The sequence below is a fragment of the Pituophis catenifer genome, unplaced genomic scaffold (assembly GCF_029215685.1).
Source record: "Pituophis catenifer annectens isolate HBS135680 unplaced genomic scaffold, rPitCat1.0.hap2 SCAF_3, whole genome shotgun sequence".
Lineage (NCBI taxonomy): Eukaryota > Metazoa > Chordata > Lepidosauria > Squamata > Colubridae > Pituophis > Pituophis catenifer.
The window spans coordinates 110,510,455-110,534,519 of NW_027256883.1; the positions used below are offsets into that span (position 1 = coordinate 110,510,455).

The 24,065-nt window shown below is 42.6% G+C and overlaps 1 protein-coding gene across 1 annotated transcript in view; it reads right to left on the bottom strand.

The window, feature by feature from the left end:
• Positions 1 to 24,065, bottom strand: part of LOC139315023 (centrosomal protein of 290 kDa-like) — a 171,471-nt gene that overhangs the window by 110,333 nt on the left and 37,073 nt on the right. Inside the window, exons 18-29 of the mRNA XM_070941046.1 lie at positions 17,328 to 17,399; positions 17,095 to 17,159; positions 16,363 to 16,509; positions 16,092 to 16,232; positions 15,715 to 15,852; positions 15,253 to 15,346; positions 5,925 to 5,996; positions 5,692 to 5,756; positions 4,960 to 5,106; positions 4,689 to 4,829; positions 4,312 to 4,449; positions 3,850 to 3,943 (exon numbers count right to left, since the gene is read on the bottom strand). Coding sequence (XP_070797147.1) covers positions 3,850 to 3,943; positions 4,312 to 4,449; positions 4,689 to 4,829; positions 4,960 to 5,106; positions 5,692 to 5,756; positions 5,925 to 5,996; positions 15,253 to 15,346; positions 15,715 to 15,852; positions 16,092 to 16,232; positions 16,363 to 16,509; positions 17,095 to 17,159; positions 17,328 to 17,399 — 1,314 coding nt within the window. The remainder of the gene's footprint in view (positions 1 to 3,849; positions 3,944 to 4,311; positions 4,450 to 4,688; positions 4,830 to 4,959; positions 5,107 to 5,691; positions 5,757 to 5,924; positions 5,997 to 15,252; positions 15,347 to 15,714; positions 15,853 to 16,091; positions 16,233 to 16,362; positions 16,510 to 17,094; positions 17,160 to 17,327; positions 17,400 to 24,065) is intronic.

The window sequence follows — 24,065 nt, forward strand, 5'->3', positions numbered from 1 at the left end:
CTGACTGAAAAGTTGTCTGACTTTTAAAACGCATCCGTGCGGTGTGTGCCTCCCTTTACACTGCATGCGGAGAGATTGTAGATGAGAATAACCACGATTTGAGTGAAAGTTCCCCTTTTAGAGATTGGGCCCTATGCAAGGCCAGACCCATATTGGTGGTCTCCCCCAGATACCTTATGGATACAGTTGATTTCTGGTGGGAGCCTAATTTGCAAGGGATCTTGGCCTCTTGCCACCATTGCATCTGAATAGGAAATTTGTTTAGGTGGCTCCCTTGTTTGATTGTTAATTTACATGTTATTCAAAGTAAATAAATCTGATATGATAAATCAGATATGTTTACGTGTCTGTGTGTGTTTTTCGCAAAGTATCAGGCAATGGCCCAGGGGCCAGATAAATGGCTCTTTGAGAATCCAAACACAACGAACAAACCAGTTAACGAGGAGATTTCAGGCTTTATTAAGTTCCTGTAGAACAGGGATGTCAAACTGGCGGCCTTCAGGCCGTATGCCCCATGCACAGGCCATGCCCACACCAGCTCCCCAAAGGTAAAAAATGTCATGGAACGTCACGTGATAGCAACGTGCTGTAGAAGGCAAATTAAATAGACGAAAGCATCAAGTCTTAGAAGTCATTTCGCTTCTCAACCAAGAAGGTTCTTCAGGTCTGATTGGATGGTGGGAATGGAAGGATTGATATTCCTTGCAGACAGCTGGGCATTTGTATTCTTTTAGAGAGTTGTTGAGGCCACTTGGAGGTTTGCTTGGTCCTCAGGGTCACCTGAGTAGTGCAAATGGGTGGGGAGCCTTTTTCGACCTGCTGAAAGGGTTCCTGCAGTCTGCACTTTTTCTGGAACTCCCTTCATACTCCTGCACCATCAAGTCCAATGTTGGCTCTTTTGCTGCTGGGAACCCCATTTCAAGCAATGGTGATGCTCTGAGGCCCTGGGCGTACAGCCCCACACAACAGACAAGACCGTGGTCCATAACTGTCGGACGGGCATGGAAGTCTGACACGTTTCCTGATAAGGCATCCCCTTCCTTCCACATAGGCTGCATTGTTATGCTAGCAATGCTGCACTCAGGGGAGCACTTCTGATTTTGGTTGATTCCTTTTCACCTTCAAAGCTTCCAGCTTTCACATCTGGCTTTTCGATGAGAGCTGCATGTGGTTCCCTATATGATTTTATACACGTAGGTCAGTTGACTCCAAACAAACAAAATGATCAACGGCGAAGACCCATTTGAAATGGTCCAAAAGAGTAGCGCACATGCCGAAACTTAGCTGACACTTCTCCTGTAAGAATCAGGTGAAAACACGGCATTTCTCTCAAAAGGAGGGCTGCAGATGTTCCCGGATTCCAGCCTCGGAGAGAAGGCCCATGAGCTGGGAATTTCTACCCCCAAAATACTGGAGGCCCACAGATTCTCCACCAGAGATGATACAGTATTCACAGTGCTTCTCATCAAGATGCTTCAGAAATCCTTACCACAGCCATGACGAGTAAATCTGTCTTGTTCTTTTCCTAAATGTGCTGACCTAGGCTATCATGGCTTGTTTAAGATATCTGTTGAGTTCATGGGGAAGCTATTTCCAGACCTTCTGATCCGTGAACTAACCTCTTAGTTACAGAACGATATCTCATTTTGTTTATGTCTAGGTAGGGCAAATTCACATGGGCTGTGGACCAGTAATATGTATTTTTAGGAAAAATGCTTCCTCTTCATACATCGCACATAGAAACAGAGGCGTGCCTCTAAAATTGGTGTCATTGCTGACTGATCTAATTTCTAAACTAATGCTTAAATGCATTTCTTCAGATAGCTCCTTGGTGACAGCTTTTCTGATATCTCACTTGGCTTGAGATTTCTTGATAGGCTATCAGGGAAGACTATTTAACTTTGATGGTTATCTTCCTGAATCATCCAGCTCTCACTGGCATAATTCCTAGTTCACAAGGATCTCTTTGTTTTAGTGAGTTGTTGGTACAGGTGACACAGCCTGTATGGCATATGCAATCTTGGTCTATCCTTTCTTTGTCCGTGCTCTACGGTTGTCTATCCATTCTTGGCATTTTGGCATAAATCATGCTTGTCGTTTGGCCCTTCTTTCCTTTTCTTCCTCCATATCAATCGCTTCTTCTTTCCTTTTTCCTTCCACTCTCTTTCTTTTCTCCTCCCACCCAACTTAAGGCAGCGTCTAGATAATCGCAATTGTTGATGACAAGCGTTCATTGGTTATGAAGCTCCTGCTGTAATACCAACGTCCATTAGGAAAACAGTATGCCACTCACTCCAAAAAGGCCCAAGAAGTTTTGGAAAACCACAACAATAAATACTTGCTGACAGGTTTCCAGTTTGTACATTTGGTCATCTTGATCCCAGTAACCCTAGAAGCAGCAGAAATGAGAGACAAGTCTGTACCAAGATGGGATGGGATGGGAGGTTTCAGGCTCTTCCCCATGGAGGTGATTTAAAACTATCTCAAGCTACTCATTCACATATTGCACGATTTCTTCAGGACGTTTTCTATGCATTCCAAGAGCCATTCTTTCTGGCTTCTTCCGGGGATTCTCGTCTGAGGTTTTTCAGAGATGGTTGTAGCCATGCTTGCATATCTGTTTTGGGTGCACTAGGACCATTCTTTCTGAACTTGCTAAAGATGCTTGAAGCCATCCATCCACCCATAAGTTTCTTTCAGAGCAAGCAGGTTCTACCCAAATCACCCTCTCCTTCCTCTTTACCATGCTTGTTTTTGATTCCTTAGAGTATTTGAGATCCTGGATGCCCTTAATAGATGCTTCAGGACATTCCCGAGTACCTAGATGGGGTGCTTCAGGTCCTTCCCCTTTGAAGCTATTTACAGATATTTCAAGCCATTTTTGGCATCTTGCTTGTATGTTTCAGGACCTTTTCCAAGTTTTTCAGGGATCGTTGAAGCCATTTTTCCAGTTGCGGTATGGGTTCTTCAGAAAATAAAAAGCTTTCTAAGGATCCTTGAAGCCATTGTAAACTATTTTCCACGGGTCCTTCGGAACATTGCTTCTTGAGGTTTGCTATTGATTTTTCAAACCATCTCTTCCTCAGAGTTCTTTTAATCTCTACCGTGGACTTCTGTAGATCCTGAACGCCTTTAATAGAGGCTTCAAGCCATTCCCGAGTACCTAGGTGTCCTTCCTCCTCAAGATTCTTTATAGATATTTCAAGTCATTTTTTGGCATCTTGTTTAGATACTTTAGGACCTTCGTCTTGCAGGTTTTTTAAGGATTGTCGAAGCCATTTTTCAAGAACTGGTCTAGGTTCTCCAGAAAGTGACAGGCTTTCTAAGGATCCTTGAAGCCATTCTAATCTATTCACCAGAGATCCTTCAGGACATTGCTTCTTGAGGTTCTCTATTGATTTTTCCAGCCATCCCTTTTTTCTGGCTCGACTTGGATTTTTGTAGATGTTGAATGCCTATAATAGATGCTTCAAGCCATCCCTGCACATCTAAATCGCAGGTTTCTGGCCCTTCTTCTTGGAGATGATTTATCGATGTTTCTAGCCAACCATTCACATCCCCCCTGGATGCCTCAGCACATTCCTTCGGGAGGTTGGTGGTGGATGCTTTAAGCCACTCGGGCAGGGTGTACAGTTCAGAGGAATCCTCTTTCAGGATTTTCAGCGATTGCTGAAGCCACCTCAGTATATTTTGCCCGGGTTCCTTAGATGTTCTGATTTTGAGGCTGTCTACTGAAGCCTTAAGCCATTTCTTATTTAATTGATATCTCAAATTGATTTGAGGCTTCGTTTTGTCTTGAGCTTCTGTCTTGTTTTCGGTAATGTCTGCCCTTGTTTGGCAGAGACTCACAGAGCCTCCTTTGCTCTCTCTGCTGCTGGGTCTCTGCTCCATCTGGTCTCGGTCCATCATTAAGGGGCAGCGGCCCTTCCTCAGTTGTGTCTCTCTAGAAAAAGCCAGAAGGTTAGATGTGAATCTGGACCAACAACAAAGCATTCTTAATTAAAAAAGGATGGGAACTGCTTTGATGTCAGGAAACTCTCACTCTTGTGTCTAAAGTGTGTAGAAGTGTATGAATATTGTTGGGCAGCGGGGGTTGGAGGTTAAAAGATCTCTCCTATACATATCTTCCCATTCACTTCCATGAGATTAACTCCTAGATTTGTATATGTAAAAGTATAATGAGCCATAATTCATTAATTTCTTCCTGAAGTAAGGAGATGTTCAGGTTTTCCCAAGCTTTCTAAGATAAGGGGAACCTAATGTGAAATTCTGGAACAGGAAATTCATGGTGGCTATCTAAAAATTTCTCACCTCCACAGTCTTATTTCGTACTCTCGACAGAGCTCCTCTTTCTCGTCGGTCAACTCAATATTTTTGAAGGTCAGGACCTCTGTTTTCATTTCGAGCTCTTTGTTTTCTATCGTTAGCTTTGCTATTACTCCTCTTTTTCTGTAAATTATGAGGACAAGAGATATTAGCCTTCTTCATTTTTTACTTGAATTACTAAGCATACCTACATTCTTAATTATTTTTGCATTCCATTATACCTATTGCTCTTCTCTTATTCAGTTATACATACATATAAAAGAATGGAACATTTCTTTCATCCGGTATATCTGGCTTAAGGGCTCTAATAAATAAATTTGAATTGGAAAGAAAAAATCAAGTTCGATCTAAACATTTCTCACCTATAAAATTCTTCTTTAAGGTCATTATTTTCCCGTAGGAGCTCTGCATTTTCTCCAGCATATTTTTTAAGCTTGCAGCTGAGACTCTCATTTTCTCGTCTGAGTTTGTCCAGCTGCCCAGGCTCATCTGAACTCTTTTCCCTGTAAAATATCACGAGCAGAGTGAAATTAGCCCCCTTAGGTTTTTTTATTTGAATCATAATACTCGTTTAACATTAAAACTAACTGAAATAGCTGAGAAAGGAAGAGGAAGTCAGGGTTACTAGCTCACCTGCTCAGCTTTTCTTCATACTCTTTGCAGAGTATGAAGAGTTCCTCTTTTTCTTTGGCCAGTTGCAGATTTTTATTCGTAAGCTCCTGAATTTTTAATTCCAGCTCCTCTTTCTCTGTCAGGAGTTTTGACATTTCCATTGTCTTTCTGCAAATTATGAAGATCGGAGAGAAATTAGCTCCCTTTGTAAAAGAATGAGCTTTTTTACTTGAATGATCACTCCTTTTCTTCAATTAAAACACATTAAAAATACCTTCATGGGTGGGTGCGTGCGTGCGTGCGCTTTCGTGCGCCACGTTTGTGTGTGTACGTCAATGCACAGGAAATAATGCTTTGACCATTTATTTTTCTTTTTTTCTAAATATGTTCCATGAAAGGCACAAACAAATTCAAAATGATTTTCAGAAGCAAAGTCAAGTTATGGATGTAGGATATGGGGAAAGTTCTCACTGCTCACAAATGCCTAACTGTCGACATATTTCAACAAGTTGGTCTCTCAGAGATAGTAGTACCTTGTTTATGAGGGAGCGTATATTAATTGTATTAATACCCTTGTTATCTCGTGCTCCGCCGGACCTTGTTTATGAGGGAGCGTAACAAGGGTATTAATAAACCCTCAAGATAATAAACAGCAAAGTGTTACTAAACTCTTTTCAGAAGTCATTCTGTAGTGTAGAGGATACCTAAAATGTTTGTGCACCACATAAAGGTATGGCGTATGCCATGACTTACGCATAACTCTGGTTCCTCGCTCTCTTCAGATCTACTTCCAGTCTTTCGGTTTTGGTGTGAACAATCTAGAGAAACAAAAGTACATCACAAGTCAGGAATATATTTCCATATCAGCGCACTCCCTACCCCCACCCCCACTACCCCATCACTCACACTGGGCTTCTTCCCCTCTTATTACGACGTGAATTATTTAATCCACGCTCAAAAGATTCCTCACATGCTAGATGGCTTACCTGATGGGAACGCATCCTTAAATTTAAATCCTGGTCCAGCTGCATCCTAATATTTTCTGGACGCCTGGAAACCTAGCAATTCCGTGAAGAATGAAAAACATAAAATGAATTGTAGATGTTTGCTTGATAATTTTCTTCCTTACGAAAATTTCTTCAAGGAGATACATTTCATGATCATGAGAAGAATTACATGAATTTGTTTTCCATTAATTCTCTGTGATGTCAGTGTAAAGAGGATATTACTTTAAAGTTCCTCTTTAGGAAAAGAGTCAGGGGTGTAGACAAGCATATTTGTGCATATTAAAATCATGCATTCCAAGATGAGCACACACATGTGCAACTCCCAATTTATTGCTGTAGATGTTCAATACAGGCAATAAAGAGTATTCCCGCTGGGATAAAAAAAGAAAGACCTAGTTTTAGTTAATTTGTTTAGGAAACGTAAAAGACAGTGGTTCAAACCAAATATGAATCATCTAAATTTTATGTTACTATTGTATAGGGCCAAAGAAAGTAGCTAATGTGGCAAGGAAGGAACGAACCAAGAATTAGCACAAACTCTGATAATTGCCATTCTTTATTAGAAATTACAAATAAACTAGTTTGTATTGAATAGGTGTGTGTGTGTGTGTGTGGATCTCATATATGTAATGGAAATAGAAAGCGAACATGTACACTATCTAAAATATGTTGCACATGCATTATTAACAATTACCTCAGCACGTCTCCGTTCTTCTGTGGTAGATGACAGAAGAGGAAGTCTGGATGTTTCTTCCTGCCATGACAAAATACCCCATTTAAAAAAACAAACAAATTGACAGCCACTATTTTTTCTAACAACAGCTCTATGTGACTTGGGTTGTTGTTAAAGATAGTTTCAGCTTCAAATCTGCGGTGCCAACTGTATTTCTGTCATCTAAAGTTTGCACCCCGGCCTGGAAGATTTTGATGTTCGTCCACAACTGGAGCAGCTTCTTGGATGAGAATCTAAACATCTTCAAGGAAAACAAAAAAGAAAGTCCTGCTTCCTCTTGAAAAATTCCCATTCCTATTCTTGGGAATAGGAATGGGACAGATAGGGAGTCCTTCTACTATATCCCCAAACAGCCCTTTCATTTTAAGTGCAGAGAAAACGAAAAGTACTCCTGCTAAAAGTCATGTAAAATCTCCATTAGCAACTTGGCCTATTAAATATGTTAAATCAATACTTACAATGACCTAAGATAGCTCTGCAAGTTCATTGATTCATTCATCCAACTTATTTGGCTGCCCAAGTTGCAATAGAGACTCTGGGTCTCTCTCTTTGCTTTCCTTCCACTTGTTTGTGTTTGATTCTCAGGGACTGACCGACCGACCTACTTACCTACCCACCTACTACCCACCTACCGACCGACCGACCGACCTACCTACCTAACTATTCAAATTTCTATACGTTTTATCACACTTGAGAATAGCATTTACTGCGACAGCCTATGAACAAATGTTTTTTCTTACCTCTTTTTGGAGACGTTTCATGGTTTCTCTTAATCTTCTCAACAAATGGTTTTCCATCGCAAAATCAGTGATGGAAACTAGAAGGTAAGGTAATAGGTGAGAATGCAGAATAGCTTTAACATTTTTATTTCAAAAATTGGAATGTAGATCTTGAGACGCAATGTCTACAATAGCACATCATTTTTAAATTATATTTGCCCTCCAGGTCCTCTAATCTGATCCTTTAGGACAGGGCTGTGTCAAGCTCCCAGCCCGTGGGCTGGATGGGTCACATGCTGGCCACAGCCACACCCGGTTTAGTGAAGGAGAAAAAAAAGTCCAGATATGTCACGTGATGCCGCCGTGACGACGTGAGTTAAAGACAGAGCTGTAGCCAAATGCAGCTTCCTCAAGAGTGCCTTTTAAACTCTGGGAATGATGCAGGAAAAGGCCATCTCCCATCTGCCTAATAGTTTAGTCTCCAAAGAGCAGTGGAGCTTCTTGTTTTCTCCCGCAGACTTCAACGTCTGCTGAAACGCATTCTCTTCACATTCTCTTCGGTAGTCAGGCTCTAAGTGCTTGAAAAGGCAACTCCCTTTGCCTCCCCTAATAACTGAGGGAAACACAGTCCAATCTTCCTGGATAGCACCTGGTTGCCCATCCCTCTCCAGGACTTTTCACTTTCCATATTATAACAAGAAACATCAACACTAACTTTGTTTTCAAAATGTAAATCCTACTATGTAGGAGATACAACCATGGACCTGCTAAACTACTGTATCTAGAATGATCTATATAAGTGGCTGTGTTATAATATTCCCCATGAAAAGTCTTTTAATTTAAGGAACTTTTTTCCTTTCAAACCACAACAGACGCTAACAATTTCTAGAGGTAAAATTTTTGATTTAGCGCGTGAGAAAAGTGTTCACTTTTTCCCCAAATGCCAATCTGCAAAGGTAGCCCAACTAGTTGCTTTCTCACAGTTTAGGCAGTACTACTTTTTGTGAGATTGATTGTGATCACAACTGCATCAATAAAATTTGCAATAGTGATGAGAGCTTCATATGAAAAACAAGCTCATTGTTTTGCGGCCACCAACAAATAGCAGAGGTCTTCTTGGTATTCTATTTAAAATGGGGATTAGCAACAAAATTTTACAAGGTGCCAAGCAAACATGTCATCAAGGCTTGGTGCTATGGGGTGATGACATCTCAGTGGTTTATCTCGAAGTGTGAACTGTGACACGCTGGGTCCTCCTTCCGGAGGTGTGTCCTTACCAGGATCCTCAGCTCCTCGACGCTTCAGCACCTCAGCACCTCCGCACTTCAGCTCCTCGACGCTTCAGCACCTCAGCACTTCAGCACTTCCGCACCTCAGCTCCTCAGCACTTAGCTCCTCAACACCTCCGCACTTCAGCACTTCAGCACCTCAGAACGTCCGCACTTCAGCACCTCAGCACTTAGCTCCTCAACACCTCCGCACTTCAGCACCTCCGCACTTCAGCTCCTCGACGCTTCAGCACCTCAGCGCTTCAGCACTTCCGCACCTCAGCTCCTCAGAACCTCAGCACTTCAGCACCTCCGCACTTCAGCACTTCAGCACCTCAGAACCTCAGCACTTCAGCACCTCAGCACTTAGCTCCTCAACCCCTCCGCACTTCAGCACCTCAGCACTTCAGCACCTCCGCACTTCAGCTCCTCAGCACTTCAGCACCTCCGCACGTCAGCACCTCCGCACCTCAGCTCCTCAGCGCTTCAGCGCCTCAGCGCTTCAGCGCCTCAGAACCTCAGCACTTCAGCACCTCTGCACTTCAGCACTTCAGCACCTCAGAACGTCCGCACTTCAGCACCTCCGCACTTCAGCACCTTAGCTCCTCAACACCTCCGCAATTCAGCACCTCAGCTCCTCCGCAACTCAGCACCTCAACTCCTCAACACCTCAGCACAAGGATTGGGATCCTGGATATATATATATGTAGCAGTCAAAGTCATCACAATCAGTGTTTCATGACATGGTCTACTATGTCTTAATCTTTTATCTAGCTGTGGATAGATGCTAGAGGTGCAACTTGTATGCCCCACAGTGTCATGGCAGATAGCAGATACCCCCTCCTATGCCCCCTCGTGCTCAAATCAATCAATGGCTGTCCACTATCGTGTGGTATTGGAGCTTGGGCTACAACACCATTGAAACATTATTTCGCTTTTTACTAATTTCAGAACAACCTCAAAAATGCTTGGCTGTTTATCAGGCTTGAGTTTAGGGGTGCTTCTACTATGTCCATTATACCAAATGCCCTTTGCTTCTGGAGTGCGATGGAGTGGAACCATTACAGGGCACGAAACCATCTCAGTGGGTGGGGTCCTTTCTGCAACAATGACTATCTTGAGGTCACACCATTTCAACAAGTGTCCATCTACTAAATGACCACTCACAAATGATTCCAAAAACTCTAATCATTTCTCAATTTCTAGCATGTGTCTGCTTTGTTTCATCCCTCTGGTGAATTACCATCCAACTTTACCATCCTATTTTGCCTGTGGAGAAATCCTTGGGACACATCTGTGCCAGGAACACAACACTGGTTAATTTTCTCAAGTGGCAGATTGCCCATGTCAAGGGTGGAACAGATTTATGTGACTCTCTTGATTCTTGGAACAGTTCAGCTGTGGGCAAGGTGGCTGAGGGAGGGTCGTCCTGTCTCCTCTCTTGTCTGTGGGGAGGCCTTTTAACTCTAGCATGACGACATGTCGAGAGAGTTACTGATTAGTCTCGTAAAGAGAATTTTAAAGGGAAAGGAAATTACTGTCTCCAGAAGAACCTGAGAGAGAGTCCATCTTGCCTCTGGTGCTTCAGAAGACAGAATCAAAAGATGGAAGGGTTTCAGCTGGACATTAGGAGAACATTCTAAAGCGAAGGGAGAGAAGATTAGAGAATTGACAGCCATCAATTTTTCCTCCCAACTGTGAACATCAAAGCCCCCACTTTATCGACCCCATTGGGTCTGAAAAAGACAGTTAAGCTCTAGGCAGCTTCAGAAGAACATTGGCTCTCCTTGGAGATCTTAAGCTAAGTCTAAGAAATTTTAGAATGGTTCCACAAGGACAAATGTAAGTAAACCACCAAAGTTGAGAGTTCAGATCAATTGTGATGCAGCAGTCAAGGTATTAGATGAGGAACAAGGAGTCTCCCGGTTCAAGTCCAACCATAGACGTTCCTGGGTGACTTCCTCACACTTTCTCATCCCTTTATCTCACACGGTTAATGGATGGAGGGAAAGAGGAACAAAAACTCTCCGGTACCATGAGCTCCTGAACATGAAGCAATACAGGCTGACACAAACACCTCCCAAATTCCAACCGTGGGTTGTGCAGAGGTGCGCTCCTGCATGCGCACTATGGGTTCAGGCTTCCTAATGGGAAATGGGGGAAGGCAAGGCACATACAAGCAGGGAATGTTAAAATTTGCTGATGTATAAAAGGAACACTTATGCAACTGTCCCTGAATAACAGACACATACGTTCACTCTTATGCAGTGCCAGAGTAGTCTGCTCAAGCTGTAAGTCCAACCCTGAATTCTGTTGTGCTAATTGTTAGTTGAGAAGATTCTGTGCATAGTTTCAGCGTTCCGACGGGACCTTTGCGAGTTGACACATAGACTGTTTAGCATTAAATCAGTTTAATTGGACCTTCGCGTGTGGACCTGGTCTTTCCATCAGACACCTTGTTGTCAAATTTTTGACATTTCATCCCTGGTCATAAATTAATTATTCATGTCATCATGTGACAGCTTTTACATCATCACTTTTACTGCATAATCTTTTTTTCATTGAATGACCTCTCATTTTCTTGATGCTTATAAAGTGGCCTTGTTGCAGTCTCCAAATGCTTTGGTTTTTCTTAAGGGAGTAGATTATTTTATGCAACAGATAGTAATGTACTCAGCCCCTAGATCCTATTGCTCCTTGTAACTGATTCATGGTGGATATGAATTTCTGACTGACTGAAAAGTTGTCTGACTTTTAAAACGCATCCGTGCGGTGTGTGCCTCCCTTTACACTGCATGCGGAGAGATTGTAGATGAGAATAACCACGATTTGAGTGAAAGTTCCCCTTTTAGAGATTGGGCCCTATGCAAGGCCAGACCCATATTGGTGGTCTCCCCCAGATACCTTATGGATACAGTTGATTTCTGGTGGGAGCCTAATTTGCAAGGGATCTTGGCCTCTTGGCCTCTTGCTATTCACCATCTGAATAGGAAATTTGTTTAGGTGGCTCCCTTGTTTGATTGTTAATTTACATGTTATTCAAAGTAAATAAATCTGATATGATAAATCAGATATGTTTACGTGTCTGTGTGTGTTTTTCGCAAAGTATCAGGCAATGGCCCAGGGGCCAGATAAATGGCTCTTTGAGAATCCAAACACAACGAACAAACCAGTTAACGAGGAGATTTCAGGCTTTATTAAGTACCTGTAGAACAGGGATGTCAAACTGGCGGCCTTCAGGCCGTATGCCCCATGCACAGGCCATGCCCACACCAGCTCCCCAAAGGTAAAAAATGTCACGGAACGTCACGTGATAGCAACGTGCTGTAGAAGGCAAATTAAATAGACGAAAGCATCAAGTCTTAGAAGTCATTTCGCTTCTCAACCAAGAAGGTTCTTCAGGTCTGATTGGATGGTGGGAATGGAAGGATTGATATTCCTTGCAGACAGCTGGGCATTTGTATTCTTTTAGAGAGTTGTTGAGGCCACTTGGAGGTTTGCTTGGTCCTCAGGGTCACCTGAGTAGTGCAAATGGGTGGGGAGCCTTTTTCGACCTGCTGAAAGGGTTCCTGCAGTCTGCACTTTTTCTGGAACTCCCTTCATACTCCTGCACCATCAAGTCCAATGATGGCTCTTTTGCTGCTGGGAACCCCATTTCAAGCAATGGTGATGCTCTGAGGCCCTGGGCGTACAGCCCCACACAACAGACAAGACCGTGGTCCATAACTGTCGGACGGGCATGGAAGTCTGACACGTTTCCTGATAAGGCATCCCCTTCCTTCCACATAGGCTGCATTGTTATGCTAGCAATGCTGCACTCAGGGGAGCACTTCTGATTTTGGTTGATTCCTTTTCACCTTCAAAGCTTCCAGCTTTCACATCTGGCTTTTCGATGAGAGCTGCATGTGGTTCCCTATATGATTTTATACACGTAGGTCAGTTGACTCCAAACAAACAAAATGATCAACGGCGAAGACCCATTTGAAATGGTCCAAAAGAGTAGCGCACATGCCGAAACTTAGCTGACACTTCTCCTGTAAGAATCAGGTGAAAACACGGCATTTCTCTCAAAAGGAGGGCTGCAGATGTTCCCGGATTCCAGCCTCGGAGAGAAGGCCCATGAGCTGGGAATTTCTACCCCCAAAATACTGGAGGCCCACAGATTCTCCACCAGAGATGATACAGTATTCACAGTGCTTCTCATCAAGATGCTTCAGAAATCCTTACCACAGCCATGATGAGTAAATCTGTCTTGTTCTTTTCCTAAATGTGCTGACCTAGGCTATCATGGCTTGTTTAAGATATCTGTTGAGTTCATGGGGAAGCTATTTCCAGACCTTCTGATCCGTGAACTAACCTCTTAGTTACAGAACGATATCTCATTTTGTTTATGTCTAGGTAGGGCAAATTCACATGGGCTGTGGACCAGTAATATGTATTTTTAGGAAAAATGCTTCCTCTTCATACATCGCACATAGAAACAGAGGCGTGCCTCTAAAATTGGTGTCATTGCTGACTGATCTAATTTCTAAACTAATGCTTAAATGCATTTCTTCAGATAGCTCCTTGGTGACAGCTTTTCTGATATCTCACTTGGCTTGAGATTTCTTGATAGGCTATCAGGGAAGACTATTTAACTTTGATGGTTATCTTCCTGAATCATCCAGCTCTCACTGGCATAATTCCTAGTTCACAAGGATCTCTTTGTTTTAGTGAGTTGTTGGTACAGGTGACACAGCCTGTATGGCATATGCAATCTTGGTCTATCCTTTCTTTGTCCGTGCTCTACGGTTGTCTATCCATTCTTGGCATTTTGGCATAAATCATGCTTGTCGTTTGGCCCTTCTTTCCTTTTCTTCCTCCATATCAATCGCTTCTTCTTTCCTTTTTCCTTCCACTCTCTTTCTTTTCTCCTCCCACCCAACTTAAGGCAGCGTCTAGATAATCGCAATTGTTGATGACAAGCGTTCATTGGTTATGAAGCTCCTGCTGTAATACCAACGTCCATTAGGAAAACAGTATGCCACTCACTCCAAAAAGGCCCAAGAAGTTTTGGAAAACCACAACAATAAATACTTGCTGACAGGTTTCCAGTTTGTACATTTGGTCATCTTGATCCCAGTAACCCTAGAAGCAGCAGAAATGAGAGACAAGTCTGTACCAAGATGGGATGGGATGGGAGGTTTCAGGCTCTTCCCCATGGAGGTGATTTAAAACTATCTCAAGCTACTCATTCACATATTGCACGATTTCTTCAGGACGTTTTCTATGCATTCCAAGAGCCATTCTTTCTGGCTTCTTCCGGGGATTCTCGTCTGAGGTTTTTCAGAGATGGTTGTAGCCATGCTTGCATATCTGTTTTGGGTGCACTAGGACCATTCTTTCTGAACTTGCTAAAGATGCTTGAAGCCATCCATCCACCCATAAGTTTCTTTCAGAGCAAGCAGGTTCTACCCAAATCACCCTCTCCTTCCTCTTTACCATGCTTGTTTTTGATTCCTTAGAGTATTTGAGATTCTGGATGCCCTTAATAGATGCTTCGGGACATTCCCGAGTACCTAGATGGGGTGCTTCAGGTCCTTCCCCTTTGAAGCTATTTACAGATTTTTCAAGCCATTTTTGGCATCTTGCTTGTATGTTTCAGGACCTTTTCCAAGTTTTTCAGGGATCGTTGAAGCCATTTTTCCAGTTGCGGTATGGGTTCTTCAGAAAATAAAAAGCTTTCTAAGGATCCTTGAAGCCATTGTAAACTATTTTCCACGGGTCCTTCGGAACGTTGCTTCTTGAGGTTTGCTATTGATTTTTCAAACCATCTCTTCCTCAGAGTTCTTTTAATCTCTACCGTGGACTTCTGTAGATCCTGAACGCCTTTAATAGAGGCTTCAAGCCATTCCCGAGTACCTAGGTGTCCTTCCTCCTCAAGATTCTTTATAGATATTTCAAGTCATTTTTTGGCATCTTGTTTAGATACTTTAGGACCTTCGTCTTGCAGGTTTTTTAAGGATTGTCGAAGCCATTTTTCAAGAACTGGTCTAGGTTCTCCAGAAAGTGACAGGCTTTCTAAGGATCCTTGAAGCCATTCTAATCTATTCACCAGAGATCCTTCAGGACATTGCTTCTTGAGGTTCTCTATTGATTTTTCCAGCCATCCCTTTTTTCTGGCTCGACTTGGATTTTTGTAGATGTTGAATGCCTATAATAGATGCTTCAAGCCATCCCTGCACATCTAAATCGCAGGTTTCTGGCCCTTCTTCTTGGAGATGATTTATCGATGTTTCTAGCCAACCATTCACATCCCCCCTGGATGCCTCAGCACATTCCTTCGGGAGGTTGGTGGTGGATGCTTTAAGCCACTCGGGCAGGGTGTACAGTTCAGAGGAATCCTCTTTCAGGATTTTCAGCGATTGCTGAAGCCACCTCAGTATATTTTGCCCGGGTTCCTTAGATGTTCTGATTTTGAGGCTGTCTACTGAAGCCTTAAGCCATTTCTTATTTAATTGATATCTCAAATTGATTTGAGGCTTCGTTTTGTCTTGAGCTTCTGTCTTGTTTTCGGTAATGTCTGCCCTTGTTTGGCAGAGACTCACAGAGCCTCCTTTGCTCTCTCTGCTGCTGGGTCTCTGCTCCATCTGGTCTCGGTCCATCATTAAGGGGCAGCGGCCCTTCCTCAGTTGTGTCTCTCTAGAAAAAGCCAGAAGGTTAGATGTGAATCTGGACCAACAACAAAGCATTCTTAATTAAAAAAGGATGGGAACTGCTTTGATGTCAGGAAACTCTCACTCTTGTGTCTAAAGTGTGTAGAAGTGTATGAATATTGTTGGGCAGCGGGGGTTGGAGGTTAAAAGATCTCTCCTATACATATCTTCCCATTCACTTCCATGAGATTAACTCCTAGATTTGTATATGTAAAAGTATAATGAGCCATAATTCATTAATTTCTTCCTGAAGTAAGGAGATGTTCAGGTTTTCCCAAGCTTTCTAAGATAAGGGGAACCTAATGTGAAATTCTGGAACAGGAAATTCATGGTGGCTATCTAAAAATTTCTCACCTCCACAGTCTTATTTCGTACTCTCGGCAGAGCTCCTCTTTCTCGTCGGTCAACTCAATATTTTTGAAGGTCAGGACCTCTGTTTTCATTTCGAGCTCTTTGTTTTCTATCGTTAGCTTTGCTATTACTCCTCTTTTTCTGTAAATTATAAGGACAAGAGATATTAGCCTTCTTCATTTTTTACTTGAATTACTAAGCATACCTACATTCTTAATTATTTTTGCATTCCATTATACCTATTGCTCTTCTCTTATTCAGTTATACATACATATAAAAGAATGGAACATTTCTTTCATCCGGTATATCTGGCTTAAGGGCTCTAATAAATAAATTTGAATTGGAAAGAAAAAATCAAGTTCGATCTAAACATTTCTCACCTATAAAATTCTTCTTTAAGGTCATTATTTTCCCGTAGGAGCTCTGCATTTTCTCCAGCATATTTTTTAAGCTTGCAGCTGAGACTCTCATTTTCTCGTCTGAGTTTGTCCAGCTGCCCAGGCTCATCTGAACTCTTTTCCCTGTAAAATATCACGAGCAGAGTGAAATTAGCCCCCTTAGGTTTTTTTATTTGAATCATAATACTCGTTTAACATTAAAACTAACTGAAATAGCTGAGAAAGGAAGAGGAAGTCAGGGTTACTAGCTCACCTGCTCAGCTTTTCTTCATACTCTTTGCAGAGTATGAAGAGTTCCTCTTTTTCTTTGGCCAGTTGCAGATTTTTATTCGTAAGCTCCTGAATTTTTAATTCCAGCTCCTCTTTCTCTGTCAGGAGTTTTGACATTTCCATTGTCTTTCTGCAAATTATGAAGATCGGAGAGAAATTAGCTCCCTTTGTAAAAGAATGAGCTTTTTTACTTGAATGATCACTCCTTTTCTTCAATTAAAACACATTAAAAATACCTTCATGGGTGGGTGCGTGCGTGCGTGCGCTTTCGTGCGCCACGTTTGTGTGTGTACGTCAATGCACAGGAAATAATGCTTTGACCATTTATTTTTCTTTTTTTCTAAATATGTTCCATGAAAGGCACAAACAAATTCAAAATGATTTTCAGAAGCAAAGTCAAGTTATGGATGTAGGATATGGGGAAAGTTCTCACTGCTCACAAATGCCTAACTGTCGACATATTTCAACAAGTTGGTCTCTCAGAGATAGTAGTACCTTGTTTATGAGGGAGCGTATATTAATTGTATTAATACCCTTGTTATCTCGTGCTCCGCCGGACCTTGTTTATGAGGGAGCGTAACAAGGGTATTAATAAACCCTCAAGATAATAAACAGCAAAGTGTTACTAAACTCTTTTCAGAAGTCATTCTGTAGTGTAGAGGATACCTAAAATGTTTGTGCACCACATAAAGGTATGGCGTATGCCATGACTTACGCATAACTCTGGTTCCTCGCTCTCTTCAGATCTACTTCCAGTCTTTCGGTTTTGGTGTGAACAATCTAGAGAAACAAAAGTACATCACAAGTCAGGAATATATTTCCATATCAGCGCACTCCCTACCCCCACCCCCACTACCCCATCACTCACACTGGGCTTCTTCCCCTCTTATTACGACGTGAATTATTTAATCCACGCTCAAAAGATTCCTCACATGCTAGATGGCTTACCTGATGGGAACGCATCCTTAAATTTAAATCCTGGTCCAGCTGCATCCTAATATTTTCTGGACGCCTGGAAACCTAGCAATTCCGTGAAGAATGAAAAACATAAAATGAATTGTAGATGTTTGCTTGATAATTTTCTTCCTTACGAAAATTTCTTCAAGGAGATACATTTCATGATCATGAGAAGAATTACATGAATTTGTTTTCCATTAATTCTCTGTGATGTCAGTGTAAAGAGGATATTACTTTAAAGTTCCTCTTTAGGAAAAGAGTCAGGGGTGTAGACAAGCATATTTGTGCATATTAAAATCATGCATTCCAAGATGAGCACACACATGTGCAACTCCCAATTTATTGCTGTAGATGTTCAATACAGGCAATAAAGAGTATTCCCGCTGGGATAAAAAAAGAAAGACCTAGTTTTAGTTAATTTGTTTAGGAAACGTAAAAGACAGTGGTTCAAACCAAATATGAATCATCTAAATTTTATGTTACTATTGTATAGGGCCAAAGAAAGTAGCTAATGTGGCAAGGAAGGAACGAACCAAGAATTAGCACAAACTCTGATAATTGCCATTCTTTATTAGAAATTACAAATAAACTAGTTTGTATTGAATAGGTGTGTGTGTGTGTGTGTGTGGATCTCATATATGTAATGGAAATAGAAAGCGAACATGTACACTATCTAAAATATGTTGCACATGCATTATTAACAATTACCTCAGCACGTCTCCGTTCTTCTGTGGTAGATGACAGAAGAGGAAGTCTGGATGTTTCTTCCTGCCATGACAAAATACCCCATTTAAAAAAACAAACAAATTGACAGCCACTATTTTTTCTAACAACAGCTCTATGTGACTTGGGTTGTTGTTAAAGATAGTTTCAGCTTCAAATCTGCGGTGCCAACTGTATTTCTGTCATCTAAAGTTTGCACCCCGGCCTGGAAGATTTTGATGTTCGTCCACAACTGGAGCAGCTTCTTGGATGAGAATCTAAACATCTTCAAGGAAAACAAAAAAGAAAGTCCTGCTTCCTCTTGAAAAATTCCCATTCCTATTCTTGGGAATAGGAATGGGACAGATAGGGAGTCCTTCTACTATATCCCCAAACAGCCCTTTCATTTTAAGTGCAGAGAAAACGAAAAGTACTCCTGCTAAAAGTCATGTAAAATCTCCATTAGCAACTTGGCCTATTAAATATGTTAAATCAATACTTACAATGACCTAAGATAGCTCTGCAAGTTCATTGATTCATTCATCCAACTTATTTGGCTGCCCAAGTTGCAATAGAGACTCTGGGTCTCTCTCTTTGCTTTCCTTCCACTTGTTTGTGTTTGATTCTCAGGGACTGACCGACCGACCTACTTACCTACCCACCTACTACCCACCTACCGACCGACCGACCGACCTACCTACCTAACTATTCAAATTTCTATACGTTTTATCACACTTGAGAATAGCATTTACTGCGACAGCCTATGAACAAATGTTTTTTCTTACCTCTTTTTGGAGACGTTTCATGGTTTCTCTTAATCTTCTCAACAAATGGTTTTCCATCGCAAAATCAGTGATGGAAACTAGAAGGTAAGGTAATAGGTGAGAATGCAGAATAGCTTTAACATTTTTATTTCAAAAATTGGAATGTAGATCTTGAGACGCAATGTCTACAATAGCACATCATTTTTAAATTATATTTGCCCTCCAGGTCCTCTAATCTGATCCTTTAGGACAGGGCTGTGTCAAGCTCCCAGCCCGTGGGCTGGATGGGTCACATGCTGGCCACAGCCACACCCGGTTTAGTGAAGGAGAAAAAAAAGTCCAGATATGTCACGTGATGCCGCCGTGACGACGTGAGTTAAAGACAGAGCTGTAGCCAAATGCAGCTTCCTCAAGAGTGCCTTTTAAACTCTGGGAATGATGCAGGAAAAGGCCATCTCCCATCTGCCTAATAGTTTAGTCTCCAAAGAGCAGTGGAGCTTCTTGTTTTCTCCCGCAGACTTCAACGTCTGCTGAAACGCATTCTCTTCACATTCTCTTCGGTAGTCAGGCTCTAAGTGCTTGAAAAGGCAACTCCCTTTGCCTCCCCTAATAACTGAGGGAAACACAGTCCAATCTTCCTGGATAGCACCTGGTTGCCCATCCCTCTCCAGGACTTTTCACTTTCCATATTATAACAAGAAACATCAACACTAACTTTGTTTTCAAAATGTAAATCCTACTATGTAGGAGATACAACCATGGACCTGCTAAACTACTGTATCTAGAATGATCTATATAACTGGCCGTGTTATAATATTCCCCATGAAAAGTCTTTTAATTTAAGGAACTTTTTTCCTTTCAAACCACAACAGACGCTAACAATTTCTAGAGGTAAAATTTTTGATTTAGCGCGTGAGAAAAGTGTTCACTTTTTCCCCAAATGCCAATCTGCAAAGGTAGCCCAACAAGTTGCTTTCTCACAGTTTAGGCAGTACTACTTTTTGTGAGATTGATTGCGATCACAACTGCATCAATAAAATTTGCAATAGTGATGAGAGCTTCATATGAAAAACAAGCTCATTGTTTTGCGGCCACCAACAAATAGCAGAGGTCTTCTTGGTATTCTATTTAAAATGGGGATTAGCAACAAAATTTTACAAGGTGCCAAGCAAACATGTCATCAAGGCTTGGTGCTATGGGGTGATGACATCTCAGTGGTTTCTCTCGAAGTGTGAACTGTGACACGCTGGGTCCTCCTTCCGGAGGTGTGTCCTTACCAGGATCCTCAGCTCCTCGACGCTTCAGCACTTCAGCACCTCCGCACTTCAGCTCCTCGACGCTTCAGCACCTCAGCACTTCAGCACTTCCGCACCTCAGCTCCTCAGAACCTCAGCACTTCAGCACCTCCGCACTTCAGCACTTCAGCACCTCAGAACGTCCGCACTTCAGCACCTCAGCACTTAGCTCCTCAACACCTCCGCACTTCAGCACCTCCGCACTTCAGCTCCTCGACGCTTCAGCACCTCAGCACTTCAGCACCTCAACACCTCCGCACTTCAGCACCTCCGCACTTCAGCTCCTCGACGCTTCAGCACCTCAGCGCTTCAGCACTTCCGCACCTCAGCTCCTCAGAACCTCAGCACTTCAGCACCTCCGCACTTCAGCACTTCAGCACCTCAGAACCTCAGCACTTCAGCACCTCAGCACTTAGCTCCTCAACCCCTCCGCACTTCAGCACCTCAGCACTTCAGCACCTCCGCACTTCAGCTCCTCAGCACTTCAGCACCTCCGCACGTCAGCACCTCCGCACCTCAGCTCCTCAGCGCTTCAGCGCCTCAGCGCTTCAGCGCCTCAGAACCTCAGCACTTCAGCACCTCTGCACTTCAGCACTTCAGCACCTCAGAACGTCCGCACTTCAGCACCTCCGCACTTCAGCACCTTAGCTCCTCAACACCTCCGCAATTCAGCACCTCAGCTCCTCCGCAACTCAGCACCTCAACTCCTCAACACCTCAGCACAAGGATTGGGATCCTGGATATATATATATGTAGCAGTCAAAGTCATCACAATCAGTGTTTCATGACATGGTCTACTATGTCTTAATCTTTTATCTAGCTGTGGATAGATGCTAGAGGTGCAACTTGTATGCCCCACAGTGTCATGGCAGATAGCAGATACCCCCTCCTATGCCCCCTCGTGCTCAAATCAATCAATGGCTGTCCACTATCGTGTGGTATTGGAGCTTGGGCTACAACACCATTGAAACATTATTTCGCTTTTTACTAATTTCAGAACAACCTCAAAAATGCTTGGCTGTTTATCAGGCTTGAGTTTAGGGGTGCTTCTACTATGTCCATTATACCAAATGCCCTTTGCTTCTGGAGTGCGATGGAGTGGAACCATTACAGGGCACGAAACCATCTCAGTGGGTGGGGTCCTTTCTGCAACAATGACTATCTTGAGGTCACACCATTTCAACAAGTGTCCATCTACTAAATGACCACTCACAAATGATTCCAAAAACTCTAATCATTTCTCAATTTCTAGCATGTGTCTGCTTTGTTTCATCCCTCTGGTGAATTACCATCCAACTTTACCATCCTATTTTGCCTGTGGAGAAATCCTTGGGACACATCTGTGCCAGGAACACAACACTGGTTAATTTTCTCAAGTGGCAGATTGCCCATGTCAAGGGTGGAACAGATTTATGTGACTCTCTTGATTCTTGGAACAGTTCAGCTGTGGGCAAGGTGGCTGAGGGAGGGTCGTCCTGTCTCCTCTCTTGTCTGTGGGGAGGCCTTTTAACTCTAGCATGACGACATGTCGAGAGAGTTACTGATTAGTCTCGTAAAGAGAATTTTAAAGGGAAAGGAAATTACTGTCTCCAGAAGAACCTGAGAGAGAGTCCATCTTGCCTCTGGTGCTTCAGAAGACAGAATCAAAAGATGGAAGGGTTTCAGCTGGACATTAGGAGAACATTCTAAAGCGAAGGGAGAGAAGATTAGAGAATTGACAGCCATCAATTTTTCCTCCCAACTGTGAACATCAAAGCCCCCACTTTATCGACCCCATTGGGTCTGAAAAAGACAGTTAAGCTCTAGGCAGCTTCAGAAGAACATTGGCTCTCCTTGGAGATCTTAAGCTAAGTCTAAGAAATTTTAGAATGGTTCCACAAGGACAAATGTAAGTAAACCACCAAAGTTGAGAGTTCAGATCAATTGTGATGCAGCAGTCAAGGTATTAGATGAGGAACAAGGAGTCTCCCGGTTCAAGTCCAACCATAGACGTTCCTGGGTGACTTCCTCACACTTTCTCATCCCTTTATCTCACACGGTTAATGGATGGAGGGAAAGAGGAACAAAAACTCTCCGGTACCATGAGCTCCTGAACATGAAGCAATACAGGCTGACACAAACACCTCCCAAATTCCAACCGTGGGTTGTGCAGAGGTGCGCTCCTGCATGCGCACTATGGGTTCAGGCTTCCTAATGGGAAATGGGGGAAGGCAAGGCACATACAAGCAGGGAATGTTAAAATTTGCTGATGTATAAAAGGAACACTTATGCAACTGTCCCTGAATAACAGACACATACGTTCACTCTTATGCAGTGCCAGAGTAGTCTGCTCAAGCTGTAAGTCCAACCCTGAATTCTGTTGTGCTAATTGTTAGTTGAGAAGATTCTGTGCATAGTTTCAGCGTTCCGACGGGACCTTTGCGAGTTGACACATAGACTGTTTAGCATTAAATCAGTTTAATTGGACCTTCGCGTGTGGACCTGGTCTTTCCATCAGACACCTTGTTGTCAAATTTTTGACATTTCATCCCTGGTCATAAATTAATTATTCATGTCATCATGTGACAGCTTTTACATCATCACTTTTACTGCATAATCTTTTTTTCATTGAATGACCTCTCATTTTCTTGATGCTTATAAAGTGGCCTTGTTGCAGTCTCCAAATGCTTTGGTTTTTCTTAAGGGAGTAGATTATTTTATGCAACAGATAGTAATGTACTCAGCCCCTAGATCCTATTGCTCCTTGTAACTGATTCATGGTGGATATGAATTTCTGACTGACTGAAAAGTTGTCTGACTTTTAAAACGCATCCGTGCGGTGTGTGCCTCCCTTTACACTGCATGCGGAGAGATTGTAGATGAGAATAACCACGATTTGAGTGAAAGTTCCCCTTTTAGAGATTGGGCCCTATGCAAGGCCAGACCCATATTGGTGGTCTCCCCCAGATACCTTATGGATACAGTTGATTTCTGGTGGGAGCCTAATTTGCAAGGGATCTTGGCCTCTTGCCACCATTGCATCTGAATAGGAAATTTGTTTAGGTGGCTCCCTTGTTTGATTGTTAATTTACATGTTATTCAAAGTAAATAAATCTGATATGATAAATCAGATATGTTTACGTGTCTGTGTGTGTTTTTCGCAAAGTATCAGGCAATGGCCCAGGGGCCAGATAAATGGCTCTTTGAGAATCCAAACACAACGAACAAACCAGTTAACGAGGAGATTTCAGGCTTTATTAAGTACCTGTAGAACAGGGATGTCAAACTGGCGGCCTTCAGGCCGTATGCCCCATGCACAGGCCATGCCCACACCAGCTCCCCAAAGGTAAAAAATGTCATGGAACGTCACGTGATAGCAACGTGCTGTAGAAGGCAAATTAAATAGACGAAAGCATCAAGTCTTAGAAGTCATTTCGCTTCTCAACCAAGAAGGTTCTTCAGGTCTGATTGGATGGTGGGAATGGAAGGATTGATATTCCTTGCAGACAGCTGGGCATTTGTATTCTTTTAGAGAGTTGTTGAGGCCACTTGGAGGTTTGCTTGGTCCTCAGGGTCACCTGAGTAGTGCAAATGGGTGGGGAGCCTTTTTCGACCTGCTGAAAGGGTTCCTGCAGTCTGCACTTTTTCTGGAACTCCCTTCATACTCCTGCACCATCAAGTCCAATGATCGCTCTGTTGAGTTCATGGGGAAGCTATTTCCAGACCTTCTGATCCGTGAACTAACCTCTTAGTTACAGAACGATATCTCATTTTGTTTATGTCTAGGTAGGGCAAATTCACATGGGCTGTGGACCAGTAATATGTATTTTTAGGAAAAATGCTTCCTCTTCATACATCGCACATAGAAACAGAGGCGTGCCTCTAAAATTGGTGTCATTGCTGACTGATCTAATTTCTAAACTAATGCTTAAATGCATTTCTTCAGATAGCTCCTTGGTGACAGCTTTTCTGATATCTCACTTGGCTTG